The sequence below is a fragment of the Festucalex cinctus genome, chromosome 17 (assembly GCF_051991245.1).
Source record: "Festucalex cinctus isolate MCC-2025b chromosome 17, RoL_Fcin_1.0, whole genome shotgun sequence".
Taxonomy (NCBI): Eukaryota; Metazoa; Chordata; class Actinopteri; order Syngnathiformes; family Syngnathidae; genus Festucalex; species Festucalex cinctus.
Window position 1 is genome coordinate 10500640 of NC_135427.1, and position 17478 is coordinate 10518117.

A 17478-nucleotide genomic window follows, 5' to 3' on the forward strand; every position below is an offset into this window, starting at 1 on the left:
TATGGTTAAACTATTGAAATAGGACATTAAAATCCCTTTTTGAGAAAACTCAGTATTAGTTTTTTTGTTCATATTGATTTGTTGTAAGTCAAATATTACAAAAATATATAGTATAACACATTGCATAATTAAGAACATTTTTTTAACACATTCACATTTACATACACCAAAGAAATCTTTCAATATAAAGGGTTTCTTTTATTATAATATTGTCTCAATTTGGAGAGGGGACACTCCTCCTCAGCTGTGTTTAATCACGATCCTCATTGACCGGAAGTCTTTACGTTATATGAGGAACTGAAGCAGATGCTAATGAGAACAAACATTTTGACGCCGTTTGGTGCGAACGCAAACCTCATGCCAGGCAGGAAAACATTTGCGCTTTTATTGTGGCTTATTGAAACCAGCAAAAAAGTTTTATTCCGTTGCAAAGCGTCGTTTTCGACGATGGAGTCAGCCAGAATCGAGGGGACGCTGTGGAATGTTTTGGTGAGCTGTCGCGATGCTTTCTAGTGTGTTTATTAGACTTTTAATTGGTGATCTAAGGTTTTTATTGACTTATTACTCCAACACAAACGCCCGACACCGTAAAAGCGAGGAAAGAAACAACAGTTTCACTACTTGACTTTTAGTATTTAGCGACATAGAAATAGGGTGTCATAATTAAAAACACATTTTTTCACTATCATAAACGCGTATATCCTTTTATATTGTCACTTTATTTCATCTTTATAAGCGTTTATTGTTTAATCTGTCTTCCGTGTAACATCAAGTTAGCCGTGTTTCTTTTCCGCAACCAAATTCAACTTCCGCCGCAACAGGTAGTACCAAAATAAAATGAGCTCGACTAGTAGTAACCTATCTAATAAAACGCCTGCTGTTGACGTTTATAATTTACTTGGTTAGCCTAAATCATTACTTTGATGAGCTGATTGTAGCTTCGTTTTAAAGACACCTTTCGCCTCTCTGTGTGTTTATTGTGAGTTGCTCACGGTGGTTGGCGCAGGTGCTGACTGCTGACGGGCATTCCTGCAGGTTTGCACAGTGCACATGCACTATCTTCACTGTGCAATGAAAAACTAATGGTTCTCTTTTCTTCCCCCGTTCTTCTTCCTTTTTACCGTACGTGTCACATCATCGCTCTTTGTTCCCCGATTTGAACGCAAATGTCCATTGAATGCGGCAAAAACTTGTCGGTTCAAAAATAAGAGAACCATTTCTCAAGTCTGAATGTGAGATCTTTAGGAAGTAAGTAGTTCACACGCTATTCATATATGAACATTAAAGCATTAAATCTGTTGTTACAACCCAAGCAGCAGCACACACCTGCGCACATAAACAGTTTCTGAAAGGACTTGCAGTGTTGAAGGCATGGGCATCACATTTTAAAAGAATTTAGAAGCAAAAGGGTTAAGACGTGATTGTGACATTGGTGTGCCAGACCGATGTGACTTGTTTGTTCATGTCAGAAAAAGTATAAATGAATAAGCTCATTAATTAGTTTCTCTGTTCCTATTTGCCAGTACTATTTAGTCGGAGCCGTCAACAGATTCCTCAGGCCAGAACCTTCTCACATCAGCAACGATCCACTCCAAGAATCCACCGCTGAAAGTGATTCTGGTGGCGATGGTCACACCGCGTCCCACTGTAAGGATCAATCTGAAGAGGCGGATGGTGAAAGAACCCAAAACGCTCACACCAAAGAACCTGAGCCATTGAATGCCTTGGCAGAAGAATCTGTGGCAACATTCTCCAGTGTCAACCATTTGAATCTAATCGAGAAGACTACAGCAACCTTGGAAAACTCGAGCAGGCCTAAGACGCAAGACATGAATTCTGACAGGGCAGGAAAACTTGACACTGAATATCAGCTCAAGGTTGGACTGCAGCCTGAAGGATGTGAGGATAACTCGTCTCTTGCCAATGGGCAATCCGACGCAATGACGGGTGAATCGGCGCAAGTGGACAAAGTAGAGGAGGAACTTTTCGGCTTGGACGCCAGCGCCAGTTGCAAGGAAGAAGTAGCCTCTCTGCTGCCGGTAAAACCTGAGGGCGAGACTGCGCAGGAAATTAAAAAGATGCCCTTAAGAAGTGCATGTGATGTGTCTCAACAGCCACATACTGCAACAAGTGAAGAGCCACTTCCTGTACACAACAATGAGGCTTTTCCAGATGGAAAGAAAACACGAGGATTCCTGGCAGTCGAGGAATCGGAGGAAATGCAGACCCACGAGCATTTACAAGAAGAGGCGGAAAGCAAAGAGCAAGAGATTCTTCGAAATAACAGCGTTGCCAAACACGATATTCATGCCGAAGAGACGACAGCCACTTGCGCAAGTTCTAAGATGAGAGTCAAACGCCCAGAACAGGAATCGGATGCACCTTGCGGCCAAACTAACAACGTGGAAGACCTTGAGCAGGGGATTGAAGTGGTTGAACAAGATCTGCGGTTGGGCAACGCGGCGGGAGATAACAATGAGACCAGAAGAGAAACGGTCGGATTCTCTCGTGAAGAACTCCCTGACGCGGACAATGAGTGGGTTGTGAAGGCTGTTGATTTAGAAAGCAAGCTCACAGGATCATCATCGGCCAAACAAGAGAAGAAACCGATTGATACAGAAGAAGACGGAGAACGTGAAACCGATGAAGTTGTTGAGAAGGGCAACAAGATGTTAAAAGACTCAGGAACCACTTTGGGTCTCATGACAACTCGTAAAACTGAGGAAACCGCGCTCAGCTCAGTCTGTCAGAATGGAGATGCGATTCCCGAGCCTTCATCAGAAGACAACTTTGACTCCAAACAAAACAAGATAGCAAATGAGTCTTTGGAAAAGCGCTACGACACAGAAAGCTTCATAGAACTATCGTTGCTCGAATTGGGCTTGTCGGACGAGTCCTTTGCGGAAGCCCAGACTGCGGCAAAAGCATCAGAAATCCAAAAGACGGATTCTGAGTTGCGTCGGAGTGGCTCGGACGCGTCGCGACAGGAGCTGTCTAAGTATTCTGGTGAACCTTTAAAGGCGAAGATCCAATCATTGGACAAGGTTGAGAACCCTGAAGTTGAGGTATGATTCCTTTCTTGGTTCATCAAAAATCGTGCTCTGATGCCTTTTGACCCTTTTGTAATTAAACGCTTATATTAAGGATAGACCGAGTATCAGCTAAGCCGATGATCAGAGCTGGTATTTGGCATTTTGGTAAATATCGGCATTGACCTTTTTTATGAAAGCTGATAAAGCCGATGTTAAAAAAAAATCGATTCGGCAATATGTCGCGATACTACAGCACGCAATTCTCGAATCGATTCAATAGGCAGCCCAATCGATTTATTTAACATCCATTTTTGATGGAAAATATTCAACAAAACGTCTAACTTTCACACCTTTTGCATGGAAGAATGTTATATCAATGGAACATTATGCCTTAATATTTTACTTCAATGCTAATCAAATAATTCACTTTCATACAAATCTTGCACTGACGAAAAACACAAAATGGCTACATTCGCATGCATTTGTCGCTCAATGAGATATGGGGAACTTTTCATTTATGGATTTATTGAATTCATTCACTCCCAGCCATTTTCATAGAAGCAACCCCCTTCGCTGTCTGGATTTTGACGGATTTTTGAAGGGCCCATCGAATATTTTCTATTGCTATAAAAACATGGAACCTACCAAAAGAAAGATTAGTCTGTTTTTTCATCAGTGTAAAAAAAAAAAAAAAGTATATTTCTATCTTGCGTTTTGCAGCAATTAGCATTTGAATATAGCTAAGTTTCATTATTCAAAGAGCTGTTCTCTGGTTGATCTCCTTTGCTCTGCTGCCACCTGCTGGCCATTTGTGTAATAACTACCATTTCATCACACTTTCTTTGGAGTTGAGAGGCTGCATCAAAGCCTTCTCTAAAAAAAACATATAAATACGTCTTTGGCACACTACAAACAAAATAGAACATGTTTTTGGGAGCAAATGAGTTAAAATTCCACTTTATTTATATATGTATGTGTGTGTATATATGTGTATATGTATGTTGAAATATTAAATTTTATTTACAGTAGAAAACATGCTTAATTTTTAACTTAGCTTAACACATGATGATGACCCAGGAAACGCTCTGCAATTTTTTTTTTATATTTAAACGAAGTTGTCAATTCTTTGTTTAAAAATGAAAAAATATTTTTTGGGTTTTTACGCTAATATATTATCTTACTGCAAAAGAATATTGGCTTGAAATAGCAGTTATCTGCCTCATTGACTAATAATAATCGGTATCAGTATCGGCCTTGTTAAAAAGAAAAGAAAAGAAAAACAAAACAAAACATTGGTCTGAACTTGACCTTACGCTATTACTGTACACCTAAAATTCCACATTCCTGTTTCATTGCAGGTGAGCAGCTTTGTGATGAACTTTGCCCCGCAGAAGTCAAGAATCGCCGTGAAAAACCCTCGCGCGAGGCCGCCAAAAGATCGGCGCTCGCTTCTTCTCAGGCCCTCGGTTGAACCTGTTGCCGCTGCACCCCCGCCAGCATCCAAAATGCCTGTCGGCGTTCATGTGTTGGGAGGCTTGGGACTCGGAATCAGACTGCCTGGTAGGTTTCTTGCAATCAAGAACGCACAAATGGTTTGGTTGATTTATTGAAATTGGTAAATAACATCACTTTGTTGGTGTTTTTTTAAGGGCTTGGTCCAGGGTTTCCTCTTGTAAGAAAGTTGCCAAAGATGGTAAGTGGTAGTCATTTTCAGTATTGGAGGATTATTTTAAGTTTAAATGTTTGATATATATTTTCTTTTAATAGCAACAGGAAGCGGCGCTCAAACCGGTGCCAAAGATCGATGAGACCAAACAAGCTGAGGAGCCGCAAAAAACAAAATGGATGCCACCAAGACAAACGGGGTGAAGTACTTTTTAAAAAAAAAAAAAAAAAAAAAATTGATTCAAGACATAAAAGCAGTATTTAATATTTACATTTCATATCATTTATAGATTTCGAAATCCATTCATATCGGAGCTGAAGACCAAATTGAAGAAAGCCACCAAAAACTGAGATGAACTGACCCCCGCCCCCCCCATTTTTTTTTTTTTTTTTTGTCAATAACTGGATATTATTAAAGATTGTTTGTGTGAAGTTGAATATAATTGCTACGATTTGTTGAAAATTTGTAATAAACTTGTCTAAAATGATTTTTTTTTTTTTTTTTTTTTTTTTTTTTTTTACATCTGATCCTTTTCTCAACTGTCTTGTGACATAAACATCTTACAAAGTCTTAAATGTACAATTGTTCCATCTTTAGTGTTTAACATAAATCCATCTGTTCTTGCAACTTTTTGGGGCATATCTTTAGTTGCTGTTTGTAGCCATAATGACCGAGGCGAAAATGCATCCGCTTCCTCGAGGATGTGATAACTTCAAAGCAATGCAACGGAACGCTAAGGAAATTCTATTCCTTTTCCTTAATGATCTTAATATTTCAGCTTATTGAGCCAATATTCTCGGTTAGAAGGTCCCTTTTAAAACCTTTTTTTTTTTTTTTTTTTATATATATACAGTGTGTGTGTGTGTGTATATATATATAAAATGTTATTGGTGATTGTACAGTGCGTGCTGATGTCATAGAGTACAAAGGGATGAAAGACTATAGCAAGGTGGGTTGGTTCAGCATGTGCCACTGCCAGCAAAGTCTTCAAGACACGTCTCATTAACAAGCTGAATTTTTGTCTGTGAGTACCAAAATGTTATGCCTTGAAAGCAAACTAATATTTTGTTTATTTTTAGAATGTATTTAAAGTCTTTAAACTGCGAAGAAAGCCTGAATTTCAAAATAAATTAAATTAACATGAATATAATTTAAATGTGTTATATATTTATTTAGGAATATTATGTATTATTTAGGAATATGTATTTGTGGAGACTGGGATCAAGTTGTACTTTACAATTTTTAAAAATGTGCAAAATTTCACGAGTCCATGTTAAAAGATTTGATAACTCTTAATATGAAAAGAAAAATGGACCGAGTCGTTACCAATGTCTTACAAATGCATTTATGCCATCTAGTGGCAGAAGAATGACCAACACAAATCGTTTTTTACAGTCCATCTTTTGAATTTTAACATTTTATTATGAAATTACAGTATAAATAACTAAAAGATGCAGCCGTATTTCTTTAACATTTGTTTTCTATATGTCGAGTATGAAAACTTGAGAAAAAATTTTTTATTCCATGTTATTTTCTGTCTCCACAGCAAAAATACCATGTGTGGCGTGCCGTCCCATAGTGTCCCTGACAACTTAATGCATTTCTAATCTTTGTGTAAGTAATACTTAGTTTACAGGTCAAATGCAAAGAAACCGCAATGGTTACCTTTTTGAAATGCCTTCTTTATAAATATTTGAAATCAACTTTGTGCATGCCATTTCAATAGGCTGAAGCGCACGAATAAGTCTCGAGATTCCAGGGGTCAACAACAATGTGGCATCTAGAATAGCCACTGGGTCCAAACAATTAGCTTTTTTTTTTTGTTTTCTTTTTGTTGTAATTCAAGAAATTCAGTGGGCTTTGATTTCCTCCTCACTGGACAAAAGTTGCCTTAAGGACAAAGCGTCTTTTTTTTTTTTTTTTTTTTTTTTTTTTTTTTTTTTTTGGGGGGGGGGGAACATGTGTCAGCATCATAGCAGTGAAATTAAAGGCTGTGGCCTTTTTTTTTTTTTTTTTTTTTTTTTTTTTAAGATGGAACCCAGTGGCAGCAAATACAATGCAAACAACAGGGGCCCCAAAATGGAACCCTGCAGAACACCATGCACTACAGCATGTTTAAAGTGTTGCGAGACTGTACCATACATGTTCTGTTTTTTTTTATTTTATTTTTTTTGCTGACTATATTCATCACAGCAGGCGTCTACATCCAACATCTGTGCCGTCCAATGGATCGAGCGGAGTTCTCAGATCAGCTGGTCGTTGATTGCCATCAGGACAGGATGGGCGACACGCCCGATCTCTCGTCATCCCCGGATTTTTCTTGGTTCTGTGACCCGCCAGAAGAAAACGTCTACACGGAGCTTCAGACTGTCGAAGGCGAGGTGGACGGCTTGGGTGTCTGGTTGCCCCTTGGCAAGATGTTGGAGGTTCCGACAGCAGTGATGACAATGACTCCCGCTTTGGAGCCACCGTACTGTCCTAGTATGATGCTTCCGTATAGCCAGGGCCTGGTGAGATCAAATGTTGATACAAAATGATATCTGAGGAAAAAAAATCAATTATTGGCTCTGGTCTTTGTCCCTAGTCTCTCCCCTATGAATGGTCTGCCACTCCCTTTGATTCGCAACTGGTAAGACGCACGCTAACTTTTGTCAGCGTTTGCTTATTGGACCACTTTTCAAGTTCTCAGATCATCATTAACAGAAGTTATCATTTGAAATGACTGTGAAATGCATGAGAGGAAATTAAAATTGACTTTTGTTTGACTCCAGGAGGAAGCACCAGCAGTGATGATGCAACCCATGGATGTAGGCTTGAGTACAATTGGACATGTGTAGGTGAAACGAGGCACATATATGGTGCCACTTCCTGCATCATTTCATTATTGTATTAGCTATTTATTAACCTATATTTCTCATGGGTCTCTTCTTGAAATAGGAACAGAAATATGACACTCAGTCAATTTCCTGCCCCAACATCAAACTCCCCATCACTGTATGTACTATTATTATTATTTTTTAAGTTCGGCGTTTTGTTAAATATGTATAAACTGTGCATTCCTTTACAATAATAATACAATAAATTCCTTGCAATCTCTGAGTTAAATATTGTCAAGGATGCCTAGCGGTTTATTTCAAACTCATCTTGCATCTTTGAAATACTAATAATACCAAATACATTTGCATATATGTAATTTACCTTTCCAAACTGGTTCATTTCCTGATCGAATGAAAGGTTTGTCATTCCATTGAAGAAATCTGGGAGTAAATACAGCGTCACAGACGACAAACCACGACAGTACTTTTTGGTTCAACATATTTTAGGCGCCATCTTGTGGTATCATAGTATAAAGCCCCAAAACTGCCAAAATTCTAAATTAATAAATGGCTAAATAAATGACTAAAAGGTGAAAATAAAATAAACATTAAAAATATATAATTCGAAAATTATATCCAAAAAAATAAATATAAATGGAAATAAATCATTTTTTATTTTCACTTTTAGTAATTTATTTTAGTGATTTATTTATTTAGTCTTTTATTGACTCATTTATTTAGTCATTTATTTATTTTGAGTTTTGGCAGTTTTGGGCCGTATTGCCAAACCGGCGAGACTTCCTTGTTCGAGCTGCTCACTCGACCAATGACAGGCAGTTTTCAACGGCGGAGTCCAACCCAAGACACGCTTAGGACCGCCCCCTCATTTGAATAACATTTCGACTTGGCAAAACTGCCAAAATTCAAAATAAATAAATGACTAAATACATGGATAAATAAATGACTAAATATATGACTAAATAAATAGATAAATATATGACTAAATAAATAAATTACTAAAAGTGAAAATAAAAACGGATTTATTTCCATTTTTTTTTTGCATATATTTTCGAATTATATTTTTATATTTTTTTATATTTTCACTTTTAGTCATTTATTTAAGTCATTTATTTTGAATTTTGGCAGTTTTGGTCCTCCATATCTTAGAGCATTAAAGACTACAAAAAAAAACATGAATAACTGTCAGTGAGTAACGGAGGACAGCTTAAAAATAATTAGCTGCATTTCATTCTATTTTTAAATGTGCTTTTTCCGTAGGAACGGGGACCGTGAAGAGCAAGATAACAAAAATAAAAGTGAAACGTACATCAAGAAGCCACTCAACGCCTTCATGCTGTTCCGGCAGGAGCAGAGGCCCAAGGTTGTCGCTCTGCTCAACATTCGAAACAGCGCTGATGTCAACAAAGTGGTCGGGCAGATGGTGAGCGTGCCACACAAGCTCCTAAAATCTGGTGAAAGATAGAACGTTGCGCTAATACAGTATACATCACTGCAGTGGAAGTCACTGACAAAAAAAGAGCAGAGGAAATACTACGAGCTCGCAGACGCCGAGAAACTACTCCACACCCAGCGACATCCCGATTGGTCCTGCACTGACAATTATGTAAGTCTACATGACGACACTCGAACACAAGTCAACCCAAAACATTTCTTTTCAATATGTTTCATACACCCACTCTAGTATAAACATAGCATTCTGATTAACATTTCTTTTGTGGAATATGAATTAAGCAGCAAAATTCACCCACTTAGATCCATCTCAGGGGGCGGCCATTTTGCCACTTGCTGTCGATTTGCAAATGACATCACAGTTGCTCAGTGTAATGACCAATCACGGCTCACCGGTTTCCTGAGTTTGGTCATGTGACGTTAATAAGCTGAGTCGTGATTGGTCGTTACCTGAACCTTGAGCAACTGAGTGCTGTCATTTTCAGTCAACAGCAAATGACAAAATGGCTGCCCCCGAGATCAATTCCACTGGTGTATTTTGCTGCTTAATTCAGATTTCACAAACGCATATTAACACATTCACTACCATAGACGGCTTTAGACGTCAAAGATTCATTTTTTTTCCTGCACACGCAATAAAACAATGTGTAAAAAAGCTTTTTCGTTATGCATCAACTTGGTATTAAAGCAACAACAGTAAATTGCAGCGTTTACTACACATAGTTAAAAAAAAAAAAAAACTTTTGTGTCGTCTCCAAGAATATTCAAAACATGCGGACATCCAACTTTAACACATTCACTGCCATAGACGGTTTTAGACGTCAAAGATTTTTTTTTGTCCTGGACTGGCAGTGAATGAGTTAATCAGAATGTCGTGTTTAGGCTAGTAGGGTCGCATACAACAATAAGAAATGTTTTGGGTTTGACTTCCACTTTAAGTAACAACTGAGCACTTGACAGCTCTGCTTGAAACTGATAAGAAATGTTTGTGTTTTTCAGGGTAAAAAGCGGAAGAGGAAAAGGGCCAAACTTAAGGGCCGGAGTCAAGGTAAGACATTAGAAAATCGCAATTTATTTTGTCCAATTCAGCATTTTTGACACGGGTGATGTTGATTAGCCACTATATAGCGTTTTGTATTGTTAGGAATAAGCTACACGGATTTATCTAACTTACCTGGGAGTGGCATTAAAACAACCTGAATCTACTGTCAAAAGTTATGCCAGCCGAAATTGACTTTAAAATTTCCCTCGCTTTGGAAATGTGACAAAAAATGCAAGCTTGAGGGCACTTTGATGTTGAGCTGGGGAATAAAACCACGTCATAAGTTAGTGAAATAGCCTAATTTTTGTTTTCTCTTTCTGTTCTGATTATCACCCGTAGAGGAAACTTGCCAGACCACAAGCCCAAACGTCGCAACATGCGAAATTCGTTCAATAAAGCAAGGAAGTCAACACACAGAGGACGAGACCCAAAAGCAGCTGCGAGTGATGCTCGAGTTTATGCTTTAACTTTAAGATTCAATAAAACTATTTGGAATCACATTTTGTTGCTGTTGTTGTTTTGGATGTTTGTGTGACTGAAAAAATGTTTTGAATCTCCAAAAATATTTTTGAATGACAAAAAAAAAAAAAAAAAGCAAACTTTCTTGAACCTTTTGACAAAAATTTATTTATTTATTTATTTATTTATTTATTTATTTATTTATTTATTTATTTATTTTTTAATATATCTTGTCTGGAATCTTATGTGGGAGGGGGAAAAAAAACTCTAGTTCAGTCTGAACTCTCAGTGGCTAGCAGGTTTTGCATGACAGATTTCTCTCTCTGCTAAATGTATGTTAACCAATTGTGTAAAAAACGGGATTGCAAGTTTATAAAACAGTAAATTATGGTTGACATATTCTATTAGACTATGTTTAATGCAGGTGTGCTAAAGGTGGCTCATGTTAGAATTTTGAATCAAAAATAATTCTTGCATTAATTTGGCAGATTCTCCAACAATGGGTTAATTGGATTTTATTTTTTTTTTCACATTAATTTCTAATTAAACATTTTTTTTACAAAAAATATTAATCAAATACATTGCCATTTATTTAACACATGTACATGTATTTCTTTTTTTTATTTTTCCTTTTTTTAAACGGCAAAATAATTCATAAAAAAATACGTGTGTTTGTGAGCACCTTTCAAGACACTCAAGGACGCTCAATAATGCTTTATTTTAATTGACCGTAAAAAAATAAAATAAAATAACAAAAAAAATAAAACGAGAATTAGGTCAATGATGTATTGCACAAGATAAACATATACATTTTGTTTTAACGTTTTACTTTTCTCCACGTGCATTTTTTAGGTTACCTTGCTCAAGCACATGCAGTCTCTCCACCAAGGCAAATGGGGGCGGTGTAGGCAGACTGTGTACATTTTCGAAGAAGATACTCGCCGCTGTGATTGGTTTCTAATCGTTTAAAAAGTCGAGCGGCATCGACGTTTTAGTGGTATGTCACGCTGAAAGTGATTTTTGTGGATGCTGTCGGCTTAAATATTTGACAAGTCTACGTGACGGTGATCAACTTAAAGGCGTAAGTTGTTTACGTTGTTACTCTGTCAACTCACTGACATTCCAAAGCTTCTGTTTATAACGATGAGAATTTGTTTTTGAGTAGTATTCAGCAGGTACAGTACACTTAAAAAATAATATGGAAAAAGTTAGCTCGTGTCACTCATTTAAGAAGTCCACGTTGTTATTGCTTGTACGGCAGTGATTATTTTGCCGTGAGTGGCCACTCTTCTGCTAGTGCTATTTTGCCGTGAATTATTCTGATTGGTTAATCGCCGGGTTCAAGTTTTCATTTTGGTTTGCCACCGAAAATAGGCTGTTCGCAGTACGAGGCATACCCTAGGTGTCAGCCGGGTTATCAGGTTTGCGTCGTTTCAAATGCAGCAATCGTGTCTCTTCCTAATTTAATTAAAATGGGGGAATTTCAGTAAGTGTTCAGTTCGGCAATAATCACGTGAAGTAAAACGGCTCGTTTGCAACATTTTGATTTGTACTTTAGTTCTTGCGCAATTCACGGCAGAATAGCTCAAGAAAAGACAAAAAGGCTTGACAATTAAGATTTCATTCGGTCAAACTAATCTGTATAATAGTGGGTTTAAAATCTGAAATGTGTAACAAAAATAATTTAGTTTTTCATGATAGACTTTTGTTTTAGTTATGATTGTGACATATCAAGTTCATGACAGTATTTGCATTTGTTTCATTACCAAAACAGAGAGGACTTTGGATTTTTCTCTGTCCTTGTCAACTATACATTGTAGAGCAATTATATCCCAAATGACTCCAAGCTATTTCCATCATGGATATGACAATAGCTGGTTGATAATGCAAATTGTGATGAATGAAAGATAATCTATGAAGCATTGTACCTTTCATCCACAGGTTACAGATGAGTGAAAAGAAGAAGTAGCCACCATTAGATCAGTCCTGTCAGAGCAACTCAATCTAGCCACTTCTTTCCCAAGAGCAAGAAGTTCACTATGGCTGATTTGATAACAAGGTGTTCATCATCTGATGTGGAAAATCCAGAAGTGAATGAAATGACAGAAAACATTCCTCCAGGAGTAACGACACCACTGAAAAGGCAGTATTTGTTTGAGGAATACTTCCCAGATATCACTCTCCTTGATAGCACATGTAGCCTTGACAAGCATCAGACTATGGATGAGTTATCTCTACTAAAAAACATGCCAACAACGCCTCTGACCACCAGTACATTGGTCAGAACGCCTGATTGGATGCGGGAAATCATGAAGAACAACTCTGAATTGTCTTCCATTCGAACACCAATGGTCAAAGGAAAGGGCAGCCAACCTTGTAACTTGGATGCAGACGCTTCCATAGTTTCATTGCGTAATGAGTGCTTACCGGACATTACTGATTGCTCACCTGACTCCATAATGCAGCGGAGTATAAACTTTACTATAAACATAACTCCTTCTGACATGGAATTACTTAACAGTGCACAGAAGCCAACCATTGAGCATAATTTAGAACGCGTAGCAACTTCAACTCCTGATGAATCCACCAGCCAGACTTTTGAGCCTACCCCGTTAACTACATCCCAAAGAAGCTTCCTTCAAACTAAAGAACAGGTTATGCCATCATCCAATGAAGGTCCCACCTTGGCGAGTGGCCCTACAGGACAGGATGGCCTGCCATCTGGAAACACAGCTGGGTGTAAAACCACTGTGACAAGTGACAGCAGCACAATTACCAGGTCGACAGAAAGTAGCCTAAATGATGGTCACCACAACACCTTTGAAGCAAATGCTCGCTCTCTGTCAAATGGCACAATGTCAGAAAGCAATTCCATTGGCAGTCAGCACAACACCTTTGATGTGAAACCTCCGTCTCAGGCCAGTGGAACATTACCTTTATCAGACAGCAGTTGTAGTGGCCGTCATCACAATACTTTTGATGCAAATCCTCCCTCTCAGTCCAATAGCACTTTGTCAGTGTCAGAACATGGCTCTAATGACAGTCACCACAACGCCTTGGATATTAAACTGCCCTGTCAGTCCAATGGGCAAACAAAGACATCCAGTGACAGTCACCATGACACTTTTGATGCTAAAGTTTCCTCACAATCCAGTGGAAAATCTACACAAAGTAGGCTTGGTAACCGTCACCACAATACATTCGATGGAAATCCTCCGTCTCCGTGCAATAATACTTTATCCGTATCAGAAAACTGCTCAAATGACATTCACCACAACACCTTTGATGTGAAACCTCCGTCTCAGGCCAGTGGAACATTACCTTTATCAGACAGCAGTTGTAGTGGCCGTCATCACAATACTTTTGATGCAAATCCTCCCTCTCAGTCCAATTGCACTTTATCAATGCCAGAACTTGGCTCTAATGACAGTCACCACAACGCCTTGGATATTAAACTGCCCTTTCAGTCCAATGGGCAAACAAAGACATCCAGTGACAGTCACCACAATACCTTTGATGCCAAACCTCCGTCTCAGGCCAATGGAAAATTAACGTTATCAGACAGCAGTTGCAGCGCCAGTCACCATGACACTTTTGATGCTAAAGTTTCCTCACAATCCAGTGGAAAATCTACACAAAGTAGGCTTGGCAACCGTCACCACAATACATTCGATGGAAATCCTCCGTCTCCGTGCAATAATACTTTATCCGTATCAGAAAACTGCTCAAATGACATTCGCCACAACACCTTTGATGTTCAACCACCGCCCAAGTCCAACGGAAAAACATCGGAAAGCAGCTCTAGTGACCGTCATCACAATACCTTCGATGCAAATCCTCCCTCTCAGTCCAATTGCACTTTATCAATGCCAGAACTTGGTTCTAATGACAGTCACCACACTGCCTTGGCTACAAAACCGCCCTGTCAGTCTAATGGTAAAACAAAGACCTCCGAAAGCAGTTCCAATACCTTTGATGCAAATCTGCTCTCTCAGTCCAAAATGACTTTACTCATGCCAGAAGGGGGCTCTAATGACAGTCTCCATGGTACCTTAGATGCTAAACCTCAATCCAGTAGCAAAATAACCTTGCCTGAAATAACTTCAAATGACGGTCACTGCAACACCTTTGATACTAATCCCCCCCTAAAGAACAGTGGCACAACAGCGATGTCAGAAAGCCATTCAAGTGACAGCACATTTGATGCCAAACCTCAGTCCAGTATTAAAATAACCATACCAGAGAGCCAATCGAGGGTCTGTCACCAAACCAACTTTGCCGCGACACCAAAGCCCAACAGAACAATGAGCATGTCTAAAAGCCTCTCAAATGACGCTCGCCACAGCACATTTGATGCCAAGGCCAATGGCACAAAAAATATGCCAGGAAGCTGTCGTAGCGACAGTCACCCAAACACCTTGAACTCGAAACCTCCCTCCCATCCCGGCGGCACAGACACCAATCCTGATGCCGATGCCTGTGAGACCAACCTCGGCGAAGCATCAGCATCCGCAGCCAGTCATTGTGAGGCGAAGGATCATTCACAGTCACTGAGGCATGACCCATTTTTGTATCTAGACGACAACAGCAAAACTTTTAGTTTAGATGACCCGCTCGAATTAAAGCACGGAAATTTTGCCACTTCGACGCCATTGACGAGTAATTTTAAAATGGACTTACTCAGCGGCAGGACAGATGAGAGCAAATTGCTGGCGTTGCAGCAAAATCACGTTGATACTACCAGTAAACCAGAAGCTCAGGCGACGTCCAACGTTGCGTCGAACATTTGTGATCCAAAGATATTATTCCAGTCTCAATTACCTGCTAAATCGCTGCTGCCTTCCTCGAAAGCGTCATCACTGCCGCTGATGGTCAAGCAGTCAACGTTGCTTCCAGGGCGAAGTCTCCCCTTGATGAAACGAACTTTGATTCCTCACGCAACAACCATAGGTAAGTAGGCTGAATTCTCAACATATGTGCTGCTGCTATTTTTGTGCTACAACCTCACCTTCACATGTGATACCAGCATCGAGGCCAAACACACACCAGCCAAAGCCTGGAGTGGAGAAGCCACAGCACGGTGGAAAACTATCAAGCATCCCCAGAGGGCCCCCACTTCTCAAGCCGCTATTGAGAAGCAGCACGCTAGCAAGTGCTGACAAGAAACGTAAGTAAGGTGATGAGGTGTTACACACAGTGAAACAGACACAATTTTAAAAAGTACAGATAGAGAGTTTGAATGCAGATTGCACATGCGCAGAAGCGATGTACGCCGCATAACCCGGAAGTCGTTTGTGTGACACTGTGCTAGCAATGGAATAATTGGCTGCTTTAACATTTAGTTGTTGGCCTCTCATACAACAAATGAAAGAGACTTTGCAAACGTGGATGCTGGCCACCTTTCACGCTGAGCTTAGCATGAGTAATAGCTTTGCATTAGCAAGCATAGCATTAGCAAAGACGAAACTACTAGCGTAACATTAGCGGGCGTAGAATTCGCGTGGACAAAGCTACTAGCCTAGAATTAGTGAACTTAGCATTAGCGAAGCTGAAGCTACTAGCGTAGCATTTGCGATTTTAGCATAAGTAAGGACGAAGCTTCGACAGGCTAGTCCACATGACGCAGATGGATTTAAAATGGGACAAAAGAGCATCCTTAGTTCTCCCATCGATCAGGGTACACGGCACGGGATCCTGGTGCTTAAAGGAAGTTGAGTTTGAGACATTTCCATGGCCAGTGTAGGCTTCGACAACTCAAAATGTTTGAATGAGATGATAGTTCAATAAAGGCTTGTTTCTGTTGGTCATAAAAATTTTTTTTCCTCCTTAGCGTCGAATGCTGCAGTCAACATTCCCCAAACCAGGAAGCGTGACTTCAGCAGAGATGCACAATTAGCCGTGAAGAAAACAAAGATTGGTAAAAATAGAAAAAAAAGCTAAATTCCCACGCAATATTTTAGACGGCAGTGACGATGACTGTGTGGCTGCTGTTTTTGCCGTTTCAGATGTTCCCACATCATCTACTAACATTGTTACACTAGGGCCTTCCATGCATGCAACGAGTGCCATGAGAAGCTCGAGGCAGGTTCCACCAAGGCACAAGCCACCGCCAAAAAACGCAAAAGACGGTTGGTTGGATTTAATGAAAGTGACGAAAATGTGCAACTTCCTGCTATCTCACCAATTCATTGACCTTGAAATGAATTTGATGACTCCGTTTAATTTTCTTCAGATGCTGCAGTGTCCCCAGTGGCCTGTGATGCTGACACAAGACCCAAAATTTTAAAACCACCAATGAAGAGTCAGAGACCTCAGCTGGCTAAAGCTTCCGGTAGGTTAAAAAGGTGGTACAAGTGTAGTTCATTAATGGGAATAAACCACCCATTTACACAATTGAGGGTTGACTTAATAAAGTTTAAAATGGAAATCTGTTGATGAAATTTACAGTGAATTATCCAACTCTTTTTGCAACCCAAAGTGTAGTATACAGCCAAGATTGTCATTGGGTTTATGTTTTGTTATAGGTTGTGTTAAATGCATTATTCTGGAACAGCAGCTTCAAATGCAAACAGAAGAACTACAACGACTGAAAGAAGGTATGACTGGTTCCTTATAGAAAACCCCGCTCCGTTTAAAAATAAATGAATAAAATATATTCAGATGATGTAGTACAATATTATTGTTTATCCTGTTATAATACCCTGCTTTGTTTACAGAGCAGCAGAGTTCCAAGAAAGAAAAGGATAAGTGAAACTGAAGGAAAATTCACTTACTGTTACCATTGTGACACTAAATTTTAATTTTATTTTTAAAATTCTTCTATAATAAAATTTGTGTGAAAACTTCATTGCTCGCAGAGGTCATTTTTTCCCCTGAACATTCTTATTTATTAGATTTTCAAAAAATAAATCAATCTTGAGTGCATTTTCTTCATTAGAAAATAAATATGTAACAACTCTGAAAACTCTTGCAACATGACAGCAAATAAGTGTG

General features: G+C 39.1%; 3 protein-coding genes across 6 annotated transcripts; all 3 read left to right on the forward strand.

Moving 5' to 3' along the window:
* The first annotated feature begins 251 nt into the window (after positions 1-251).
* On the forward strand, positions 252-5185 carry LOC144004610 (uncharacterized). Of its 2 annotated transcripts, none has more exons than XM_077501938.1 (6): positions 252-489; positions 1524-3065; positions 4424-4592; positions 4682-4725; positions 4800-4897; positions 4988-5185. In XM_077501938.1, exons 1-6 carry the CDS (start codon positions 307-309, stop codon positions 5046-5048), a joined length of 2097 nt encoding a protein of 698 aa, XP_077358064.1. In that variant the 5' UTR covers positions 252-306; the 3' UTR covers positions 5049-5185. The 2 variants fall into 2 exon arrangements, with proteins under 2 accessions (XP_077358064.1, XP_077358063.1); XM_077501937.1 differs by having other exon boundaries at positions 255-489; positions 4391-4592.
* A 369-nt stretch (positions 5186-5554) lies between these two features.
* Positions 5555-10526, forward strand: LOC144004621 (transcription factor 7-like 1-B). 3 transcript variants are annotated; one of them, XM_077501962.1, is made up of 10 exons: positions 5555-5722; positions 6245-6312; positions 6895-7208; positions 7283-7327; positions 7470-7531; positions 7636-7692; positions 8793-8955; positions 9031-9138; positions 9984-10032; positions 10366-10526. In XM_077501962.1, exons 3-10 carry the CDS (start codon positions 6924-6926, stop codon positions 10491-10493), a joined length of 897 nt encoding a protein of 298 aa, XP_077358088.1. In that variant the 5' UTR covers positions 5555-5722; positions 6245-6312; positions 6895-6923; the 3' UTR covers positions 10494-10526. The 3 variants fall into 3 exon arrangements, with proteins under 3 accessions (XP_077358088.1, XP_077358087.1, XP_077358089.1); XM_077501961.1 differs by having other exon boundaries at positions 5557-5722; positions 6892-7208; XM_077501963.1 differs by lacking the exon at positions 7636-7692 and having other exon boundaries at positions 5558-5722; positions 6892-7208.
* A 914-nt stretch (positions 10527-11440) lies between these two features.
* Positions 11441-17332, forward strand: LOC144004606 (uncharacterized). Its single transcript, XM_077501930.1, has 8 exons — positions 11441-11566; positions 12427-15435; positions 15512-15652; positions 16316-16402; positions 16491-16613; positions 16718-16816; positions 17010-17081; positions 17202-17332. The coding sequence occupies exons 2-8, from the start codon at positions 12525-12527 to the stop codon at positions 17234-17236; spliced, it is 3468 nt and encodes a 1155-aa protein (XP_077358056.1). The 5' UTR covers positions 11441-11566; positions 12427-12524; the 3' UTR covers positions 17237-17332.
* The last annotated feature ends 146 nt before the right edge of the window (positions 17333-17478 follow it).

Bases quoted from the DNA above. Each gene is read 5' to 3' on its own strand.
- LOC144004606 (XM_077501930.1), top strand. From the start codon at position 12,525: ATGGCTGATTTGATAACAAGGTGTTCATCATCTGATGTGGAAAATCCA. The intron at 15,653-16,315 runs GTAAGTAAGGTG...TTTCCTCCTTAG, and splicing joins AGCAAGTGCTGACAAGAAAC to CGTCGAATGCTGCAGTCAAC. The intron at 16,403-16,490 runs GTAAAAATAGAA...TTGCCGTTTCAG, and splicing joins CGTGAAGAAAACAAAGATTG to ATGTTCCCACATCATCTACT.
- LOC144004610 (XM_077501937.1), top strand. From the start codon at position 307: ATGCTAATGAGAACAAACATTTTGACGCCGTTTGGTGCGAACGCAAAC. The intron at 3,066-4,390 runs GTATGATTCCTT...GTTTCATTGCAG, and splicing joins TTGAGAACCCTGAAGTTGAG to GTGAGCAGCTTTGTGATGAA. The intron at 4,726-4,799 runs GTAAGTGGTAGT...TTCTTTTAATAG, and splicing joins TAAGAAAGTTGCCAAAGATG to CAACAGGAAGCGGCGCTCAA.
- LOC144004621 (XM_077501962.1), top strand. From the start codon at position 6,924: ATGGATCGAGCGGAGTTCTCAGATCAGCTGGTCGTTGATTGCCATCAG. The intron at 7,209-7,282 runs GTGAGATCAAAT...CTTTGTCCCTAG, and splicing joins TTCCGTATAGCCAGGGCCTG to TCTCTCCCCTATGAATGGTC. The intron at 7,532-7,635 runs GTAGGTGAAACG...TTCTTGAAATAG, and splicing joins TTGAGTACAATTGGACATGT to GAACAGAAATATGACACTCA.